Source organism: Carettochelys insculpta, chromosome 12 (assembly GCF_033958435.1).
Source record: "Carettochelys insculpta isolate YL-2023 chromosome 12, ASM3395843v1, whole genome shotgun sequence".
Classification (NCBI taxonomy): domain Eukaryota; kingdom Metazoa; phylum Chordata; order Testudines; family Carettochelyidae; genus Carettochelys; species Carettochelys insculpta.
In genome coordinates this window covers 40452820-40474776 of record NC_134148.1, presented here as the reverse complement: position 1 = coordinate 40474776, position 21957 = coordinate 40452820, and the positions used below count along the sequence as shown (strand labels likewise).

General features: G+C 41.9%; 1 protein-coding gene across 6 annotated transcripts in view; it reads left to right on the top strand.

Moving 5' to 3' along the window:
* MEGF11 (multiple EGF like domains 11) overlaps positions 1-21957 on the top strand; it is a 442774-nt gene that overhangs the window by 312100 nt on the left and 108717 nt on the right. For all 6 annotated transcript variants that reach the window (XM_075006971.1, XM_075006969.1, XM_075006966.1 and 3 more), the window contains 2 exons: positions 5192-5404; positions 13098-13272. In XM_075006971.1, coding sequence (XP_074863072.1) covers positions 5192-5404; positions 13098-13272 — 388 coding nt within the window. The remainder of the gene's footprint in view (positions 1-5191; positions 5405-13097; positions 13273-21957) is intronic.

The window sequence follows — 21957 nt, the reverse complement described above, 5'->3', positions numbered from 1 at the left end:
TGATAGGTGCTGCCTTAGTGCATAAAGTTATAAAGTTCCCAAACTCTGATGAAGTTGAGAATTTGTTGACATGTCTTGTTTCCTTTCATCTTCACTCATACAACTATCAGCCATTCAAAGGACACAAGCAAACCAACCCTAACCGTGATACTTAAATTTGGAAAATCATTTTGCTGTGTTGCAGTGGTGCAACTTCTGCTGAAATCAGGTGTCTTCATGACACTGACAGCAGTACGAGCTTTGAGAAATGTGTCAAATAGCAGCTGCAGCTACGTAAAGCATGCGGAAATAGAAGTCATCCTGGGATCGGCATGTTAAGGATAACCCCCAGTTATTTCAGCAGCACCCTGTACAAAGCTAGTAGTTTGGACCTCTGTGGCACCAAGTCAACACCCTCTTTAGTTTAGGGGAGCCTTCAAATGTCATGGCTAATCTTAGCATTAACTTTCTTTTAATTATGGAGATTGCTTTCCAAGGAAAAGAGATTGTCAGCACTGAATGACTGCGATGGTGATTGTGCCTTTAATCAGAGGCTTTTTCACTTCCTGAGCCTTAGCTACAAAGGACTGGCTTTTGGACCTGTGCACCCAATGGCTGTGGGTCCCCTAGTTTGTTAGTTGCAAGCCCAGGGCTTGTAGGAGAATCAGCAGTGCTAGACCAGCAGCCTACAGCTAGGCCAGCTCTTTCACTTAGTTGCCAATACAGATTGAACCTCTCTAGTCCGGCACCCTTGGGACCTGACTGGTGCCAGACAAGAGGATTTGCTGGACCACAGGAGGTCAGTATTGTCTAGCAGCATTACCAACACTTCCACAGCTTCCTGGACTCTTAGAAGGCATTTGGGGGTGAATTACAGCTGAATAACAGCACAGAACACTGAGAACCAGGACTGGTGGCTGGAAACAAACTTTATGGGACCACGGGAAACTTGGCCACACCTGTAAGCTGTCATCTGACTAACTAAAATCATGCCGGACTATGGATGTTGCGAGACGAGAAAGGGCTGGACAAGAGTGGGTAAACCACTATAGCCTCCAGCCATAAATGGGAATGGGTCAGCAAAGGGAGTGGTTCCAATCCAGGGGGTTGGCATAAGAGGGTGAGAAATAAAGGGGTGGAGAGTGGGAAGAAAAAGTGTAGGCCTCATGGGGTAAAGGGAAATTGGCAGCATGTTTGGAGAAATGACAAGGATGTGGCCCCTGGAAGGAGATGGGCTCTCAGAAGAGGAGAGGAAACAAGACGGCCCAACTGTCAGGCATAACAGTGGAAAATGGGCTAGCAAAGGTGATAGAGAAGTGTGACAATGGGCCATAATCCCGCCCAAGCATCTAAGCAAGTATGTCCTGATGGAACTGTGCATGTGTGTACAAAGTTTGCTGGATTGGGGTTGTGAGGTGCAAAATAGACATAAAGGACAGTAGAAGGGGAGTCAAGAGAAGTGAGGGTATCCCAAAGAACAGTAGAGAATAGGAGAAGAATAAGAAGAAAGGCGATTCTGCTGTTTTCAAGGCTACTAAGCACAGACTTTCACACTCAGCTCCTCTAGAGCAAGAGGGGCTGGGAGCAGCTTGGAAATTCTCAACCTCCCTCCCCTGTTCAAGAGACTCTGGTTTAGATGAATCCCAGAAAGTTTGTGGGAAGTCCAAAGAATTATCTTATCAGTGGATAAAATTTTGCTCCCACTGAAGCCACTGAAGAATTTTTTGATTGACTTCATTGTTTTTTTTCTCAAGACAGTTACTCTTCTTTTACCTGTTGTTAACTACAGCTAGTTAATGGTAAATCTCCCATTGACTTTAATGGCAGCAGGAGTAAACTGAAGATTTAACAAACTTATACTACTTTAACTATTAGTGCTGTACATTTCACTCAGCTCAGCCAATGAGACAAACTTGTCAATTTCATTTTAGGGCTGTAATCAGTTTTGCTTTCTGGGGTCTTATATGATAAAGTTGTTTCAAAAAAACATGCTATTTTCTTTGACTTTTTTAAAAAAAAATCAGGAGAATATTTCTGTTAATACTAGACTCATTTTACTAGATCTTGATTATCTGCCAAAGACCCTTTTTAATTGTCTGTAAATAGCCATATACAATTTAGCTTCTTGTAAGACTGATAATAGCATATAGTTAAATAAAGATTTGTGTACTTAACATAGACACAAAGGTCTGTAGAAGTGTAATTGCCGCTTTTTGTTAATTCCCAGCTTTCTGGGAAGTAGGACTAAACTACCTACTTATGCAAATTGGCAAGTATCATTGATTGTCCCAGATAACTTTGTGCTGAACTAAAGAGATTATGTAAATGTCTGTATTGGAAATAATGTGAATGTAATAATATAGCAAAAGCACAACTGGATGCTGGAAATAAATGTATGAAAATTCTATGGCTGATAACAACAACAAAAAAGTGAAGTTAGCATTTTAGCTGGGTTATCTATCTTACCATTGAGCTGATAAGATTGAATATTAATGGCATAAATACTACATTTGTTATGATAGAATAAGCCAACCTAGTCTCTTGTGGCTTTGTTTGTATAAATACTTCATAGCCATGAAAAACAGTGATCTCCCTAACTTTAAGTATATTTCAGATAGCATATAGCTTTTGTCTATTGTACAAAAATGTGATCATTATAAAGAAAACAGAGGCATTATTCTTCTATAAGAACTATTTGTAAAACTGGTATTGGAAAACAATGAAGATGCTTGTAATATTTTCTTCTGTTAAACAGGCTGTCTCTGGTTAATATTTTGTGAAATTGCTTCCATTAATTCTACAGGTGACAGCCATATAATCCCAGCCCAAATAATTGTAGAACATATTAAAGTTCAGTAGGTATTATAATGCGAGTTTCCCCAGATAGGCAGAAAGCAATGTAAATTAAACAAGAAACACAACTAGGGCTTAGCAGCTCATTTTGTAATTTAATTGAGCTATGTATCTGGTTGTTAATGGTGTTATGGACATGTTAGATTGATATGTTGCTAAGGAAGGATGTTTCAGTAGAAAGTTAATTCCAGCTGTGATTATCCTTGTGTTCCAGAGGAATCGTTATTAGTATTCTTCGTATAAAATTCATTAGCAGTAGCTGCTTGATCTCCAAATAAATAAGTTGGTTAAATTGTTAGTAGAAAATGGCTAATTATGTAAATGGATTAGGTCGTCAATATTTCATTTCCAGATGCTTTTTTCCCTTCTATGTAATGTTTCATCTTCTATAAATATAGAATGATACAGTGCACCATCGACTGTGCATTCATCTTGTTGAGTACAGTAGTCTCCTGCTCACTGGTAGAGCTGCATGTAGCAATGGAAACGTAAGACATCTTTAATCCGTCGATTGTATTTCATTTGGTTTAAGTGTTTCCATCCTATTCCTATTATTCCTTGTTGGCTTTTACTCTACACTAAGGACAGCAAAGGTAGAATCCAATAGTTAACTCAGGGTGACTCTTAGAACTCATACACTGCCATTTTCTCCATGTGTTCCTCTCATTTTGGATCCCAGGTCTGATCTTGAACAATACAAATACAGCCATGTGCAATTAAATCACTGACCAGGCTTTTTTACTATGTTTATTTTTAGTAAAACATCTTCATCTGAGGTAGCAACAGTGATTTCTCTGCTTTTATACTGTGTGTATTCATTTCAATTTGCCAGGCTTGCATTGTGCCTTAATATTTTACGTATTAGCTCTCATGTGCCAGCTGTGCAATGATCTGCAAAAAGACATTTAACACTCTTCTCTCTCCACTGAATTTACAGTACATATTTTAATCAATGTTTGGGATTAAATTAATGCTGATAGGCTATTTCCTATATCTGGCATCCATGAGATAAGGGAATTTGGTTTATTTTTTTAAATGAATGCAGCATTGCTGTGCTTCATGATCTATCATATAAACTGAAGGACTAAAACCTTGGAAAATTTGGAAATCATCAAGTTGCACCAGGCACAGAAACAGTTCCATTTTCTAGGATTTTTATTGTTTTTTTTTTAACTAGGAGATGTTGTGATCTCTTGGATGGGTCTGCACAGCACAGTTGAAACAGGTTTTTCTGAACATATTGCCCCAACGTTCCATAAAGTGTTTAGTAGGGCCATATTAGAAACATTGCAGGAAAGATGCAATTAAAACCAATCTGTATATGTATGTACATGGGGTTCTGTTTTTGTATGTTTCAGGTATTACAAATGTTGGTAATTCAAGGGAGAAATCTACATTGAGGGCAAAATCTGTCTGCCTGAGATTATGTGCTAGTGACCACAAAATAATAAATAAAAAGATGGTTTTATACTCAAACTACAGGTTAAACCACTCTAGTCTGGCACCCTTGGAACCTGACCTGTGCCAAACCAGAGAATTTGCCAAACCACAGGAGGTTGGTACTGTCTAGCAGCATTACCACCATTTCTACTGCTTACTGGGGTAAATTACTGCTAAATAAGAGCACAGAACACTGAGAGCCAGGACTGGTAGGTGGAAACAAACTTTCTGGGAACACAGGAAAGATGGCCACACTCATAGTAAGTGGTCATCTGGCTAACTAAAATCATGCCAGACCATGGATGTTGCAAGACCAGACAGTGCCAGACTAGAGAGGTTTGTCCTGTACTGTAGATGGTATGTATGCTACAAGACAAGTGTTCAGATTTGCTGTCGGGGTAAATCAGGTGCAAAAAGCAGCATAAAAGGAAAATAAAATCATTCTTTGGTGTAGCACATTTTTCTTCACATTGCTTAATTAATCATGCTTATTTTTCAGTCTTGATTAATATTCAGAGTGTATGGCACACATTTAAGGAAGTGTGTGGTGCTTATAAAATTACAAGAAAGCAAATATAGATGACTTTCTTTCAAGAAAGTAGCTAATTGTGTATCAAATTGTTCATGCTTTTTGAATGTAATTATTGAGGAAGTGATTCCAGTAACTTTCTTAACGCTAGCGTAAATACTGTGAAATTTAATTGGACAAAGATTAAATACACTTCAAGTTAGCATTAATTTACATGCTCAAGATAACACATCACCTCAGTGATTTCATTTGTTTAGTACATTACTTAAATGAATGAGTTATGATTTTATGCCTAATATATCAGCCAAAATATTCCTTTGGAAAAGTCATAAACAGACTAGCCTTAAGTTAGCACTTGGCTTTTATCAGATCTCACATATTTTTTTCCAGGTGTCAAGAGGAATGTCCTATTGGGACATATGGCTTTCAGTGCACTCAAAAATGTGACTGTCAAAATGGTGCAAAGTGTTATCACGTAAATGGAGCATGTATGTGCGACCTGGGTTTTAAAGGGATCCACTGCCAAGAAAGAATTTGTCCAGAAGGGTTTTATGGCCTAAAATGCCACAAGAAATGTCCTTGTGCTACTGCCAACACTCTCAGGTATGTACATTATACTTTCTATGAGAAGAGGAAGTAGTAGATATAGGTAAGAAATCAGGAGAAAATCTGTATTTGACTCCACCCCTTTTTCCTGGACATTTTCCTTAAGGTCCAGTCCAACCCCTGTGAATTACATATTTAAGTGTGGACTTAACTTTAAGAAGATGAGGTTTCCCACCGAAGTCCTGAACATTCTGATCTACATCCCAATCCTGTAATCCACAGTCAACAACCTTTCCAAGATGGAGTGCCAGAATTTGACCTTTTGGCCTCTATGTATGGACCGAGGGCTGTGATACTTTTTAAAGTCACTAATAGTCCTACTTACAACAGCTTCATTAATAAATGAATTAAGACGCAGATCTTTACCACTGAGGTGGTTGGTTGCATTAGCTGGTCTTTTGTTAATCCACAGGCAGCATGGCTTTGAGCAAGCTCCTGGTTGCATGGGGGAGGAGGGGCGAGGCTGAGTTCCTGCCTTGTGTGCCGATGAAAAATTGGCTCACGTGCCACTCTCGGCACCCATGCTGGGGGTTGCTGACCACTGCTGTAACCCTTACTCAGGTAAATCCAGCTTACTTGCAAAATTAAAGGCTGTCATATGAGACTCTTCTATGGATGTGCGTACCCCTTTATCATAGAGAATATCAAAAGGACAAAAACTGCAATGATTGGACAGATAAACACCATGATGCCGATCCCTGCATTTTTAAGTTTTCAGTAAAAATATTTTGTATTTTTTATCTTAAAAAACTGCTAGAATTTCAAAGAACAGAGATATTTTACTAACCTCCATTTCTCAGACTTGGTTTACAACATGACATTTCTTGTTGAGTCTGTGCACTCCAAACACGCTTGCAAAATGAAACCTAATTTGCTACATCGTATGTCTCCTGGCAAATTACCTTGTTGAAAACATTTGAGGCAGATGTATAAATAGATCTAAATCAATATCCCTTAGTCACTCTCCAGCACTCTAACGAAGTCAACATAGTCAAAATAGACTTGTCTCCCCTTCTCATACATACCTATTTTTGCTCTTCATTTAGTATGTGCGTGGGTAAAATATTCAAGAAAATAATTGTCGGGGAATGGTCCCTGAAATGGAATAAACCTAACTGTAAAGGTCAGGCCTTCATGTTTTATTCCTTTTTGCTTCTTTTGACCCAATCCTGCAAGGTTCTGATCACTGTATTCCTGAAGATGCCAAATGCCCGTCACTCTCAATAGATTTCAGTGGGAGTTACTGAACACCTCACAGAAAGTGCTCAGAACAGACCTCTTGATCTGCCAGACTAACACCATTGTGCATTGACACCTTTCTAGGGGGCAACAGTAGAACAGGATAACATAGGGGCTTGGACTGCTAAACAAAAAGGTTATACTGTATTTTTGCTCTCCCTCCTGTTCTTATGATCTTGATTTTTTCATCCCTTTACTCTTAAACATTCACAGCCAGCCCAGGGTTTTTTAGATTTCCCAGAGAAACAATTGATGTCCTTGATAACGAACATTCTTCAACTTTAAACCAGACTGGTGGACGCCTGCCTGCTGCTGCTGACAGACCGCCGTTGCAGTCTTGCCGCCTGCTAAAATGTGAATACTTACTCCTTAAGTATGCACGCAGGTGGCACAACTTGATTCTTGCACACATGCAAAAATACTTTAGGCAAATCTGCTGCAGTGTTTAAGATTGACTGTATCCGTCTGGGAAACAGTCGGGTGATTGTTCATGTGGAATAGCTCAACTGTGAGTGTTAAGACTTTGCGATGCTGAAATTGTGCACGTTTACTTTAGCAACTATGAGCTACGTAATAACTTCATCATTCTGAGCACAGCAACAGTTACAGGCATGTTCCCCAAGCCTCTGCACCTCATAAGACTGGGCTCACAGAGCTTTCAAGTATTTTATGTAACACAATGGAAGCCACTGCAGTGAACAGAGTTCTAGGAGTGTGTAGCTAGCTCAGAGTTATACACTGGTTGAAGGCCATATCCTTATTCAGAGGACTGAGTGTAGTAGTGAGGTAGAATAGCTGGCAAAGTTGCAGATCCGCTTGAATGCTATTGGCTGAGCCACCAGCTGTTGCCCTCAGGGCCGTCTCACTTGGGAAGAAGATGGAGGACCCAGCCAGGAGTGTAAGAAAGATAAGTTTTCAAACATATCTTTAATGGCCCATGTTTGGGCAGATTGTTACCGACACCAGTGAAAATTCAGAAAACAATATGCTTAATGCATTGTAATTTACACTCATCCCTCGCTATACGAGCACAATTGGTTCCCAAATTTCTGCTTGTAGGTGAAAACATGTAAGAGGGACACTAAATTCCTATTGAAATACACATAAAAGTCTCTGATTCGTTCCAAGTGCTCATAACTCAGCGAAGGAGTGGCAGCAGGTGGTGCTGCTTTTGAAAGATAAGTGAACCTTGGGTTTGCAGGGGATTGGGGAGGATTAAAGGCTGGGGACAGTTTGGGGCCATGAGCGGTAGGGAGGTTAAAATATGGTGGCAGGTTGGATCCATGGGGCAGTCGGGGGTTAAGGCTGCAGTGAGTTGGGTGTGTGGGGTGGGCGGGTGGTTCAGGCTGCGGTGGGTTGGGTCTGTGTTGCAGGTGGGGGAGTTAAGTCTGTGGTGGGTTGGGTCTGTAGGGAGGGCGGGTGGTTCAGGCTGCAGCAGTTTGGGTCTGCGGGGAGTGGGGTAAGGCTCATATTAGCCGGGGGTGGAGCTCACTCATCTAGTGAACAAAGGTAGGTATGTGTGTCCCTCACTTTAGCGACTACTATGAGTAAAGTACTCATTTAACAGGGGATGAGTGTATTTGATAACGAATTACACAAGCAGTAATGGTTACATAATACACATCTTCCTAAGAAACCTAATTCCCCAAGCATAAACCTCAGTAACTGTGTTGGCCTCACACAGTACCCTGATTGGCAATCAAAGCACGCATAGCTATCCATTCTAGAGAGAGACTTCTTTTCTTCTCTCCTGTTCCCTTCCATGTGCATGACCTATCAAAGTCACACAGAACTGCGTCACAGATGTCTTGAGGCGTTAGTCGGAGAACTAGGTAACTAACATGACAGTCTTAACATTTATACCCTCTGCTCTGAAAGGAGCTACATGTCCAAGAAGTATGCCCTGTGGACATTTCATTACGGATTTTCTCTGTTATTTGGAAGGGATGGGCTTTAAACAGACACAGACCAAAGCTCACTCAACATTTTTCCACTCATCAGTCTCTTAGATGAGCACTCAGCGTGATGCCATGTAAAAACATCATTTTGAAGTGGGTCAGCCTGTGGCAAGCCTGCCGATGGCCCATTTTTTACATTTTCTTTATCTGGTGAGCTGGTCCTGAGCTGACATACTCCAGAATGCAGTGTTGAAACACACATGCTGCTAGAGCCTTTGTGAACCCATGCAGATATGATTTTAGCACTTGCAGTAAATTTCCACGCCATCTATTTAATGCTAAGAAATCCTGCTCCTCTAATCCTCTAGCCAATTCAGACATACCAAGCCATATCAAAATTATGCTTACCAGACTTATTCATAGTAACCCCAGTAAACATAGTAAGTCAGCACTGTCCCAATGATGAACACACCCAGAGGGACTCGAAAGAAGGGCCTTTCCAGGGAGGCTGGCTGGCAGAAGCCGCCTTGAGTGGAGACTGGCCAGGATGATCCATGTGCCGAGAGGGGTAAGAGCACATGTTTTCAGAAAGACCAAGCACTCAGCTTTCATCCCCTGTAATGCAGGTTGAACCTTTTTAGTTCAGCACTCTCTGGTCTGGCACTCTCGGGTCTGGCAACATCCGGGGTCCAGCATCATTTTAGTTAGCCAGAAGTCCACATATCATGGGTGTGACCAAGTTTCTCGCTGTACTAAAAAAATGTTTTCAGCCACCAGTCCTGGCTCTCAGTGTTCTGTGCTGTCATTTAGCTCTAATTTACATCTAAATGTCTTCTAAGACTCCAGTAAGCGGTGAAGGCATTGGTAATACTACTAGACAATATTGATCTCTTGTGATCTGGCAAATTCTCTGTCGTCACTCGTCCCGAGGAGCAGTAGAGAGGTTCAGCCTGTACTTACTTTCTGCAGCTGAGCTCTTGGTTGCTGCCCAGGCAGTGCTTCCTATACCTTCCTTCCATCTCTGCCCCATCAGCTTTGCTTGCAGCAGCATGTGCTCAAGATGATATCTTGCTCTCTTTAATAAATGAGTCTAGTCTCTCCATTGATAAAATCTGTCTTTTTTCCTGCATCTTATCACCACTGTTGTGGAACAAAGAGGTATCAGCAGGCTGTAGCTCTGTGAGTGTTCTTTCATTCACTCATGGTATTTCAGTCTATCACTTTTCGATGAACTCTACAGAATCCTGTCGATTTCTGAGCCAAAGAGTATCTGAGTTGATAGGAAATGACCTTCTCCAAAGACATCCTGTATCCTGAACCACTCTTTGTGCAGATTTTTTACCTGATCCCGCATAGTGCATTTCTTACCCAGATTTTATCTCTCCTGGGGCCGCTGGCTTTCACAGTGAGTTGGTTTCTGACAGCCACCTGCTTTCCAAAAATTTCATTAAAAGCTGGTGTCTAGTTTGCTTTGAGAACTTAACAACTGGAAGTAGTATTATTAACCACAAGATAGGATGGATGAGAGAGGCCTGCTTCTTGTTCCATCAATTGTTTGGTCCCATTCAGTTCTGTTAGTTACCTTAAAACCGTAACTTTCTGGGGGTGCAAAGAGGAGGAACCAGTCTGAAATACAAGATCAGCTTCATTGTTTTTATAGAATCAGCAACAGGGCTGACCGCCACCACGAGCCCTAGTGCAAGGTGGGGGGCAGCTCTGTGACCCTGGAAGGGGTGGGCCCAATGGTGGAGGGGCCGTCCTTAGTACCTCCCAGACTACAGTTCTGTTTTCCCCCTTCCTCGGAGCCGTGCAGCGCGGCACTGCTGCAGCAGTTCAAAGAGAGCCGAGAGGTCATGCTGCTGCCTCTGCCGAAGTAGCAGCAGTGGTGGTGGCTGGAGCTGTGGGCTCCTTTAAAATGTCAGGCTATTTGCCCAGATCGCTAGATACCTTTGCAGCCCAATCGTGTGTGCGTGTGCATGCGAGCACAGAGTCACAGAATACTTGCCTTTCCCACCAGGGAGTTACTGCCTAGAAGTAGTGCCTGCCCCAGCCTGGATGTTACTGAGATCCCCTTCTCTGATTTGTCCACGTGTCCTCTGTTCCCTTTCAGCCCATGGAACTGTCTGTATTTCTTAATTTCAGGGAGAAATTTCTTTTACATGTTATCCATCAGGCTGTCAGAGCCTAACACAGACAGAGGGGCTTGGAGTATATATGTTCAAAAGGGGGAGGGAGGAATTATGCATATTTATCTGATTCGTTAATGGAATTTCCTGTGCCTTATTTAAAGCTTTTACAGTCCAGTGTGTAAAGTCCAAAACGGTATCACCTTGATTTACTGTAGGTGTGAACTAAATTCACTAATATATAATACGGTTGTTTAAACACTGTCTAGATTTTTATAGAAAGCTAATGCAAAGAAAGAAATGTAAAAGGAGGTTCCTAATGATCTATCTCAGCTGTCGTGATAAAGGGTTTTGTTTAGATTATTGATGCTGATAAGATTATTATTATCTTCTAATGCTAGAATGCAGTGGTATAGTTCCCAGGCAACAGAGATTCAGTAATACTATCTCAGTACTTATATAGTGCTGTCAATTATGCATCTGAAAGGGCATCATTATCCCATTTTACAGGTGGAAAAACTGAGTTGCTGAGTGGGTAAATGACTTGACCAAGGTCTTGTTGTGAGTCAGTGACAGGGAAGAAGTCAAGTTTTCTGACTTATAGCATAGAGCCAATCTAAGTCCAGGAGTGAGGATTTCCATCAATTCAACCCAGCTATCAAAGATTAATATTGTGTTTCAGTGTACTCTCAATGGGATGTTCACCTACTGTTTCTACATCCACAGAATATAAAAAAGATACCATAAAGCTCAGAGTTTTATTTAGAAGATTTTCCCAGTTCTCTGGTAGCTGCACTCTTTAATAGAACATGCCAAATATACCATGAATCCGAAGGAATATGAACGCTGGGGCTGAGAAGAAAAGTAATCTAATTGCTCTGATATTCTTGGACTTTGGGATTAAAAACACCCTAGCTCCATAGGGCTGTTTAAGTGAATTTAGGGGCCACAAGATTCTGTCAGGCACATGCAAGATCATTGGCCTTCTCCATTTTGAAAGTGGAATCAGCTCCATGGAGGGGTGACAGAGCTGCCACACAACTGCTAGTGAACCTGGGGGTGGATTTTATTCTCCCTACTCTTTTGCAATTCCCTTCCCAGTGCGAATTTACTCTAGCTTTGTTGTAGGTGTTAGGATGAATTTTGTCTTTAATAAACAGCCTGTATCCCATGCAAAAAAGCTGTCCTATTTGATAAAAGAGCCAGCCTTGAAGCAGAAATGCTTAATGGGTATAGTATTTTCAATTGAGTTGTCATAGACTGATTCAAAGTGCCATGATCATATATTATTTTTGAAAGATTTAATTTAGACAACAGATGCTGCACTGGTGAAGCCCTCTGATACGTGCAGTAGAAACAAAACCGAAGAAACAAAAAAATACACTCCAGAAATATTTCTTTAGTGTTTGGCTTTCTGCTCCCATTAGCTAATGATTAAATAGGTGCACCAAGAGAAAAAATGAGCTTTTATTATTTTTATCTAAATGTTAAGAGGTGCTGCGTGAGGAACCATCATTTCAAGGATGCTTTGTCTGAAGAATTTCATGGCTGGTGGTTCATTAGGCTGATGAATTGTTTTAATTAGTCAGTAAAATGCTATTTATGATGAAACATATGACAGTCACAAAATGTGGTGATTCTTATTCACAACAATATGTGACTAATCTCGTCTACCAACGAGTGCATAAAATATGCTCACTAGCTTTGCTGTATGAGCTTACCTTTAAATGGAACGCAGAGGATATTAATGGTATCACTATGAAGAAACCCAATCAGTTGAAATATGCCAACAATTAACTATGAACAGTAACTAGAACCTTGGATTGGTAGGAAGCAGGAAGAAGATTCTAAGAATGTTCTCGCTCTTTCTCTCTCTCGCTTTTACTTTCAAGAATAGTAGAAGAAATCCTTCTTTCTATTTTAGCTGCCCTTTCTGAAAGGCTCTGTCTTGCAGTCACTGACCTCCTTGCCAGAAGGCTTGGAAGGGATTCTGTTCAGAGTCCTCTTCCTCTCTCATCACTTTAGTTTAGTGCTACCTTCAAATTGGTGCTGGTCCCAGCCCATCCTAAAAAGACCATATTGTGCTTAAATACTAATGTTTGTGAGGTCCAGTCCTGCTCCCATGGATGTCAGTGCCAAACCCCACATTGATTTAAATGGGGAAAAAAGAGCAAACACTATGGTGTGTGAAATCATTGGCTCTTTGCAGGTTTCAGCATGCCCATGCATAGCATGACAGGTTGGTGTTGTGCCACTTTCAGCCAGACATTTCCTGCCTTTTGCAGCTGCCCTGCGCAAATTGTAGCTTTTTGGGATTGATAATGGAACTGACCAATATTTTACTTGGAATTGTCTACTTTAAGGTGTTATTGCTAAGGCTTGCTTATTCATCTGTACCTCTCCATAATGCCTGTCTTTCTTCATTAGCTGCCATCCGCTCTCTGGAGAATGTACCTGCAAAGCTGGCTCAGCTGGACTTTATTGCAACGACACCTGTCCGCCTGGCTATTATGGGGAAGGCTGCCAGCTGCCCTGCCTTTGCCAGAATGGTGCAGATTGTGGTAGTGTGACGGGGAAATGCACCTGTGCTCCAGGATATATGGTGAGAGAGAGACAAAAATAAGTGGGTATTTAACACAGGGTGCCTGCAGAAAATAAAAGAGGCATTTTGACTCATGGATATAGGTCTCATGGTCTTTTCTTCTGATGATCCCCAGCTGGTGTCCCCAGAACTGGTGGAGTACAGTGAAGGTTTAAGCCACCTGTGTCCCCTACTTCAGGTTCAGAGTTAGCTTGAGGACTTGTGTCCCTGTCTGCCTTTTAGTGGTTGTCTCAGTGAAGTATGTGCTTTTAGCTACATGGGGTGGGAGTTTCAAAAGTGCCTAGGGAAGGTAAGTATCTAACTCCTATGGGGAGCCATTAGTTACGGGGACCCTAATTGGCTTAAGCATTTTAAAAGTATAACCATGGATCCTAATTCTCCACTCATTAGCATAGGCATAAATCAGGAGTGAATTCAGCCACTGTGAAGCCAGCATAAGATAGATGGAACAGAGCATGCTAACATCAACCATAAAATAAAGATCTCTTTACCAGGAATACCCAGATTTACAGCATACAAATATTTGGGACCCTTTACTCTTCCTATTAGTAAAACTATACATTGCAATATTATATTGCTTCCAGACGGCATTACTGCAAAGATGGAGCATACTAAATTCCTTTTATCTGGCTTCAAAATAATATTTAATCTCCTAATAAAGAGCCTTCTTGCCCTGACATTTAAGCAGCATGGTTATTGAGGAGAGCGTTATAGTCACTGAAGCATATTTAGACATTAGTATCATTGCTTTCTCATAATGTACTATAATCTCTGGCAATTAGTCCACGAGGGGATGTAAAGCCTTGAAATTGCTAATTTATTGCCTCTGAAGTGTATTTGTCATTCATATGCATGCCAGATGAATCGAGTTACAATAGTTCTTTCAGATGCTAGAGAATAGGGGCTGTAAGGAAGGTTTAGCAGAATCCCAGCCGCCTTTTCTCTTCCCCTCAAACCCTTTCTTCCCCACTGAGCAAATATTATTGCTCCACCACCGAGCAGCCTGTGGGTTGTGCTATAGATGCAGTAGGGCCAGAATCTTCTCCAGACACAAAGCTCATAGGAGTGACTGGCTTGTGACCAGATTCCGCCCCAGCTATGCATACGTGGCTCTCACTGGAGAGTGGGGAACTATGCAAGTAGAATTTTGCCCTTAGACTCCGTCAGCCCTGGGAGTGAATGGAGTATTTCTGAATGTGGGTGGCTGGCACATGGCTGCACAGACAATAGATTACTGCTGGTATGGAACTGGGCAGAACTAATTATTCAGGGTTGGCATAAATGAATTGTTTTGTGGTTTTTTTCCCCAATATGAAGTTTGGTTGACGTAGCCAAGAGGGAGCAATTATGACATGTAATTACAAAGAACGAATGCGAGATAAAAATCAGACACTATACTAAAGTGTTGGACCTAAGCAGAAGCTTTCATGGCTAAGGTAAACAGGGTTTCACATAAGATAAGAAGACATTTGGAATAGGTGGAAAGGCAGATCAAGTGGACTGAGAATATTTCAGTTTGTTGGATAGCTAGAAAGTGTAGTGACCAAGAAATGGCAGGGCCTTTTTCTGGCAAAGAACTTCCTCTACCAACTTCTCTTGCACAGATGGTCTGTTTTTGAACTGTGCTATGCCTCATCTTTGCCAGGGCAGCTGGGCAGGGTTTCAAGATTAGTCATCTGCAAAGGCAGCCAAAAGTGGGAATTTTGTTGGGATGCAGAGCAAGGCATTAAAAATGCAAAGCATCTGGTCACCTTTGCTAAATGTATTTAAGTGGAAATGCAGCCATCCCATAAGTTGAAGTGTGTGTGAGTGGTGTGCTGAAGTTTTGGAGGTTAAATAGATTTTAATTTTCAAAAACCAAAACTGTGCAGTATTGGTGAAAATATTTATGAGGTGTGATGTTTCAAAAATTAAAATGCCAGAACAAAATATTGTCCAGCTAAAATATCTTTGATGGGTGTTCAGATCATTTTATATATTTATTTTCCTTGATAAATATGTGGGATGAAAATCAGCTGCCAGAGCTCTGTAGATATCTCCAAAAAGTGACTAATGCAGGTATTAATAATGCTTGTGTGCTAATGTACAGTGAGTAGAGCTGTATCTTTGCTAGGGGATTAGACCACTTTAACAATATCAGTTTCTAAACTAATATTGTTCAAGTGGTACAAAAACTGTATAGATCAGCCCAAAGGAATAGCTGCAGAACAAAACTGATTTGTGCAATTTTGCCATATTCCTAATTGTGCTTAACTGAGTCCTAGCCTTGCCAGGAAGAAACTCACTGGAGTTAATTGCTTCTGTGGATTTGTACTAGTTTGGATTTACATTGGTGAAAATCAGAACAGACTCTGGTGCACTGCTGACAGAGTGTTCAGCTGCATATGTTACTCACGTTTCAGATGTAAGTCACATCCCTGTCTTACGGCGAGCATGGAAAATAACAGTCTACTACTTCTGAAGGTGATAGTTATTCTGTTCGCTCAAGAGGTGGAAATCTGTACTGTGGTGCTGAACTATGAACTCCGTAAGTTCAAACCCAGTAAACGTCCAGTGGTTCTGAACATTAAATGTAGCCACCAAGGATATGCCTATGTCTATGTATGTACATGCTACACGTTGCTAATGTATAGGGGCAGATGGCACATTGTAGTAGGTAGGAACTCTGTTTGACCTGAGGATAGTCCATACACTGGAATGTTTTCTTTCTCTGGAACAGGTCAACTGTACATGAAAATTTGTGCGTGGGAAATGGAAACAATCAGCAGGGCATTGTTACACCAACATAGAGGAAGAGAAATTGTAACTGAGCTGGAGGAAGGGCGGCAATTGATGCTAAAGGAGAAGCAGGCACCAGGCTGTAGTGTGTATTTGATGAGGTGGCCCAGACAGTGGCAGAAAGATATTGTTTGTGGTGAGGTGGCTCAGACAATGTCGGAAGGATATTGTGTGTATGTGTGGTGAGATGGACCAGGCAATAGCAGAAGGATACTGTGTGTATGTGGTGAAATAGGGCAAAGAGTGGTGGAAGGATACCCTTTGTATGTGGTGAGGTGGCCCAGACGATGGTGGAAGAATACTGTGTTGAGGGGATGAGGTGGTCCAGACAGTGGCAGAAGGATATCGTTTGTATGTGATGAGATGGCCCAGACAATGTTGGAAGGATATTGTGTGTATGTGTGGTGAGGTGGCCCAGACAGTAGCAGAAGGATACTGTGTGTTGTGTTGTGTGTTGAGGTAGAGCAGAGTGGCAGAAAGATGCCCTTTGTATATGGTGAGGTAGCCCAGACAGAGGTTTCTTTATTATGCAGATAGAAGTATTTTTATTGTCTGTTTTGAGGTAATGTGGCACTGGATAAAGGAGACAAATAGTTATTAATACATTTCAGCTTCAATCTTGAACCCAATATACAAGCAGAATGTGGGCTGTGTGATGGGAGGTGTTGAGTGAGACTGAATCTTCTTTTCCCTGGCTGCAGAGCTGCTCCTCAGCTGCTCCAACAACATCAGGACAGTAGTAGGTCCTGCAGCTGCTCAGCCTCTCCTACGCAGGAGATGACTGTGGCCTACTGTAATGGCAGGCAAGCCCACTGAGAAGGTAGTCCATGGCACTTTTAATAGACATGCCCCCAGACAGCCCCAGGTTCCTGATCTGCTTAACTACCACATAGGGATTTGAAGAGCCCTCCCACAGCCACAGCTGTACGTTGGCAATGCACACGAGTGACGTGGAAGAATCTGATAAGCTTGTACAGGGCTCCACCATAAACTGGGGATTAACACTGAGGAAAGCTCTCTGATGGTAGAAATTCTATGCACTCATCCCTGCCACAGAGAGTCATGCTGCATTCTTTGTGATAAATGACAAAACCCACACCCTGTGCCAGGGGCTCTGTCCCACCCCCCCGTCAACCTCCATCTGCCTCCTTATCCCCTCCCCCAGGCAACGGGGCCCAGAGATTACTTGGGGCTGAGGGTTGGACAGTGGAGAAAAGAGGGGTCACCTCCTGTCCACCCTGCACTCACCATGTGGGCAGCAGGAGCGGCAGCCTGCTCTGCCCCTGCTGCACCGCCAGTCTCCTAGCCTGCTGCATCTCGCTTCTTGACAGGCAGTGGGAACCCGAGGGAGCCGCGCTACGCCGCTGCAGAGCAGCGAGGCGCAGCGGGCCAGGAGGGTGGCAGGGCACAGCACAGCAGGGTGAAGCAGGCTGCCGCTCCCAGTGCCTGTGTGGTCAGTGCAGGGTGTGAGGCAAGATGATCTCTGCTACCTCCACTGCACTTAACCCCGGGTAACCTCCCATCCATGGGACAATTGAGGCGGTTGACACGGGGGCCCCAAAAGCACAGGGCTGGGGTGGCCACTCCAGTCCATTCTATGGAGAGGACAGCTCTGCTTGAAAATAATTGTGGGGGTGGCAGCAAGGTTACAATGACACCCCCTCACTTACCACATTTTTAGAGTTTTCTCTGTTTTCCATAAGTCTAATGGCCAGATTCTACCTTTACTTGCACTGTTACAAGCTACCAAGGTGCTACCAAGGTGTAAGTGAAGTCAGGGTTTGCCGTGACCCTTCTTCTTTTGTTTTGGTTCATGAATTTTATTCCAGTAATTCAATAAATGAGGCAAAGAAGGCCAGAGGATATGAATTAAATATGACAGGAGACCACAGGAATCCTGACCTTCTGTCTCGCAAAGAAATCTTGAAACCAACCTCCAGCACATACCTATCAGCATTCCCGTTACTCACATCATTGTATATGCTGCTCAAATCAGGCTGAAAAGTTCACGCTCTCCTTTCTGTGACTAATTGCAGCTCTCTGAGAACCTATGGTTAACTAGCTGCTGAGATATTACTCGGCTTTTTACAAAAAGCAAGCAGCCCTGTAACACTGTTAAGAGTAACAATTTTATATGTTAGATAAGGAGCTTTTGTGGGTAAGACCCACTTCATTCAAAATTCTTCAAAGGAAAAATGGTACTGTGGTTGAGCTAGTGGATCTGTTCTGGGGTCTTTAATTCGCTTAAATGATCAGTTTCTCTTTGAGATGATTCTAAAAGTACACCAGCAGAAGCTGATCCAATGAAGTGAGTGTCACCCATGAAGGAGCCTTACCTAATAAATAAAATTGTTAGTCTTTAAGGTGCTATAGGAGTGCTTGGCTTTGGTGAAGCTGCAGACTAACAAGCTACCCTTCTGTGACTATTGGCTTTTTATATAAGTTCCTTTATGGGTGTGTTGTTTTTCTGTTGAAAAATGTGTTTATCTTCGGATTCATTATTGCAGCCTTGTGTTGTAAGGAGATACGGCATTAGAACGTTTCTCAGGCCAAGACGCTTTCAGCAAACTTTAGCCTTGTAGATGGAATGTTTGGTCAGCTTTTACTTTGTCAAGTGCTCAAGTCTATATTTCATATCTGGGTGACAGAACTTATATTACTTTAAAGGTTTCATCTATTTATGCTGCAGTTTTTTTAAAGACCTGTCTATTTTTATTGAACTCTGTGTGCCGGCAAGCAAAGCTAACTCTTCCTCACCAAAATGAAAGAATTCATTTTGACACTTTTCTGTTTCTTGATTGTATTGGTAGTTCCTGTAAAGCCCCATCCCTATATTAGATGATAGGAAAAGGGATGGAAAGTATGAAAATAGTGCTCTCTTTATAAGAAATGGCTTTTTCCTTTCAGAATGTCCCTTCAAATTCTCTAAACTTGGCCAGTTATGACTCAGTATTATGCATTTATAGTCATTGACATCTTTAGTTACTACTCCATCAAAACTAGATTTTAAAAATATTAATAAGATGGTGATATCCTTAGAATCTATCCTGGTCCTTAAATCCTTATGTGTATGCAAATCCTACTGAGCTCAATGGGGATTTTGTCTGCAGACAGACTTTGAGTTTTGAGGACGTTGGGCTCAAGTGTGTCTGAGCACTTAATTTGGCGTGTTAAGTGGCAGTTTCTGAATGCATTATGTGGTCCCACACTGAGCAATAAATTCAGCCTTTGAGTTTTTGTGTACATTTCTGCACACGTTTGGAGCAGAATCTGTCCTTTGTAATATACCATAAATAACATGGTAGGCACTGTATAATATAATTTAATAGAAATCTACTTCAACATATAGAACAAAACTAAAAATAGCCCATCAGTTAAAACAAACAAAAATCTGGCCACTCATCAGCTCTTGTAGAAGAAACAAATAAGCCCACGCTCAAATGAGTGAAACCACTGACTACCTTCTCCTACCCTGTAAATCAGTCAGGGTCTTTGAGGGAGTGGAGTGGCTTATTGAGTATTCCCTCTGGACTCTGGCACATGCAATATTTGTCCCTGGATCCTTTAAGAAGCCATTAAGACATGTAAGAAGATATCTGAAGCCTTTGTTCACCCATCACGTTGGCCTGAGAGCAAAGAATGTTGGGATTACAGTAGTGAAGATAATAATTTCCTAGACTGAAGAACAGCTGGCTTGAACTTAAATTAGCAATGATAGAGAGGGTCGAATAAAAACGACCTTGGTATTTTTACCTTGGCTGTGTAGATGCACATACAGAGAATGACTGTGTTTCCATCCTGAATATTGGTTCATATCTTGTCACGTTGCATTATGTGGCATAGTCATCTCAGCCTACACCCAATCTCCTTCATTCTTTGTCTGCATAATAGAATAGCATCTGGTATCCACATGGGTGCCAAGTTTGAGTAATTTTTGATGGTGCCCAGAATGGGTCCAAGCAGAGTCTTAGCACAGATCAGGGCTTCAGCAGGAGGTGGGCTTCAGGCAACTTGGAGGGCTCACAGCAGCAACAAATGACCTGACCTCAGCTTGCCCCACTCTATCCTGCCTCTCCCTGCTAGCTCCCAGTGTTGCTGGAGTGAGGAGATGGAAGCTGAAAAGAGGTGAGGTGGGAGCTGAAAGGAAGGAGTTGAAAGGGAATGGGGAAGGAACAGAGCAGGGGCAGGAAGAGGTTGGCAGCTTGCTGCTACTGCTGCCAGGCTCCCTAGTAAACTTCCAGGCCACCCTGGACGCTATGTCCTTCTGAAGTGCAGGGTTCCCCAAAGCATGGGGCTCAGGGCAGTTGCCCCAGTCCATCCTATGGACAGCATGGCTCTGAAGATAAAAGGTCAATCATTGGTGGAGCCGGGTCCACGTTACAGAATATTGGTGGAGCACAGAAACCACAGGCCTGTATAACTCTCCACCTCTGGGTACCAACTCCCCAGCCTTGGCTCTTAAAATTTTCCTCTTCCTTGAAGAAAGGAAGTATGTTACAGAAACTTAGTGTCCTTCAGCTGAATTTACCCATCGGGGTAGAAATCTGATGCCAATCTGGAGGAATTTAAAGGGTCAGTGCTTTCCCTAACACGTATGATTGATAAATATAAATATATCAGAGATATCACATTCTTCTGCATATCTACTTTCATCTTTATTACAAATGTACCATCCTTCACCATTTGCAGAAGCAGTATTGGCAAATGAAAGAGATTCTTCATAGTCTTATAAGCCCTTGATTCAGTAGTAAAAGTATTTTTTAAACTTCACAGAATTCTTCATATGAAAAATGATCCTGGGGTTGAGATAGTGGATCTGTTCTGGGGTCTTCAATTCACTTAAATGATCAGTTTCTCTTTGAGGTGATTCTAAAAGTACTTCAGTGGAAGCTCATCTCAGAGCAGCAGGGAACCTCATCAAAAGATTTTTTGTTAAAAAGGGGGAAAATCTTCAATAGAGCCTTTCTCCTTTTTTCTTTAATTTACCGAGCATATTGGTTACCCCCCTTTGTGAACAGCTCTTTTCGTTTATAAGTATAAAATAAATCCAACTATTTTATCATAGTTTTTTGTTACCAATCACCAATATACATTTTTCTGGAGCTGGGGGTATGTTGTGGCACAGCAGTTGTTGAATCAACTGGAATATTACAAGCAACAAAAATAGTTTGCTGGTCTTATTTCACAATTTACACAGCAGCACAAACAAGTTGCATTTTCTTCTTGCACATTTATATTCATAATCTATTCCTTTAGAATAAAGGTGAATGGCTAGTAGTAATGGCATCTGCCAACGGAGAGGCTGCAGGTGTGGCATTTTGCTTAGGTGCCAGCAAGATGTAACTGAAGCAATAGTCAGTTGCAAGAGCAAATACAAAAACAAAAAAACACACCCTGCATCAAGGTCCCTAAAATAAAAACCACTTTGTGTGGTCTGAGCCTGAACTTGGACTAGGATAGAGATGTAACCCGACTTTGTTCCTCCAGCCTTTGGAGTTTTCCTCCTCCCTGAGATATATTAGAACAGTCATATGACCAAGGATCAGACCAAGGTCCATCTAGCCCAGTATATTGTCTTCTGACAGTAGTCAATGGCAGATACCCCAGAGGGAGTGACCAGAACAGATAATCATCAAGTGATCCATTCTGTGTCACTCAGTGTCCGCTTTCTAGAAAACAGTGGCTGGAGAGATCATCGCTGCCCATCCTAACTAAGAGCCATGGATGCATCTATCCTCCATGAGTTTATCTAGTTCTTTTCTGAACCCTGTTATAATCATGACCTTCACAACAACCTCTGGCAGGGAGTTCCGCAGGTTGATGGAATGTTGTATGACAAAATACTTCCTTTAACTTGTTTTAAATCTTCTGCCTATTAATGTCTTTTGGTGAGCTCTAGTTCTTTTG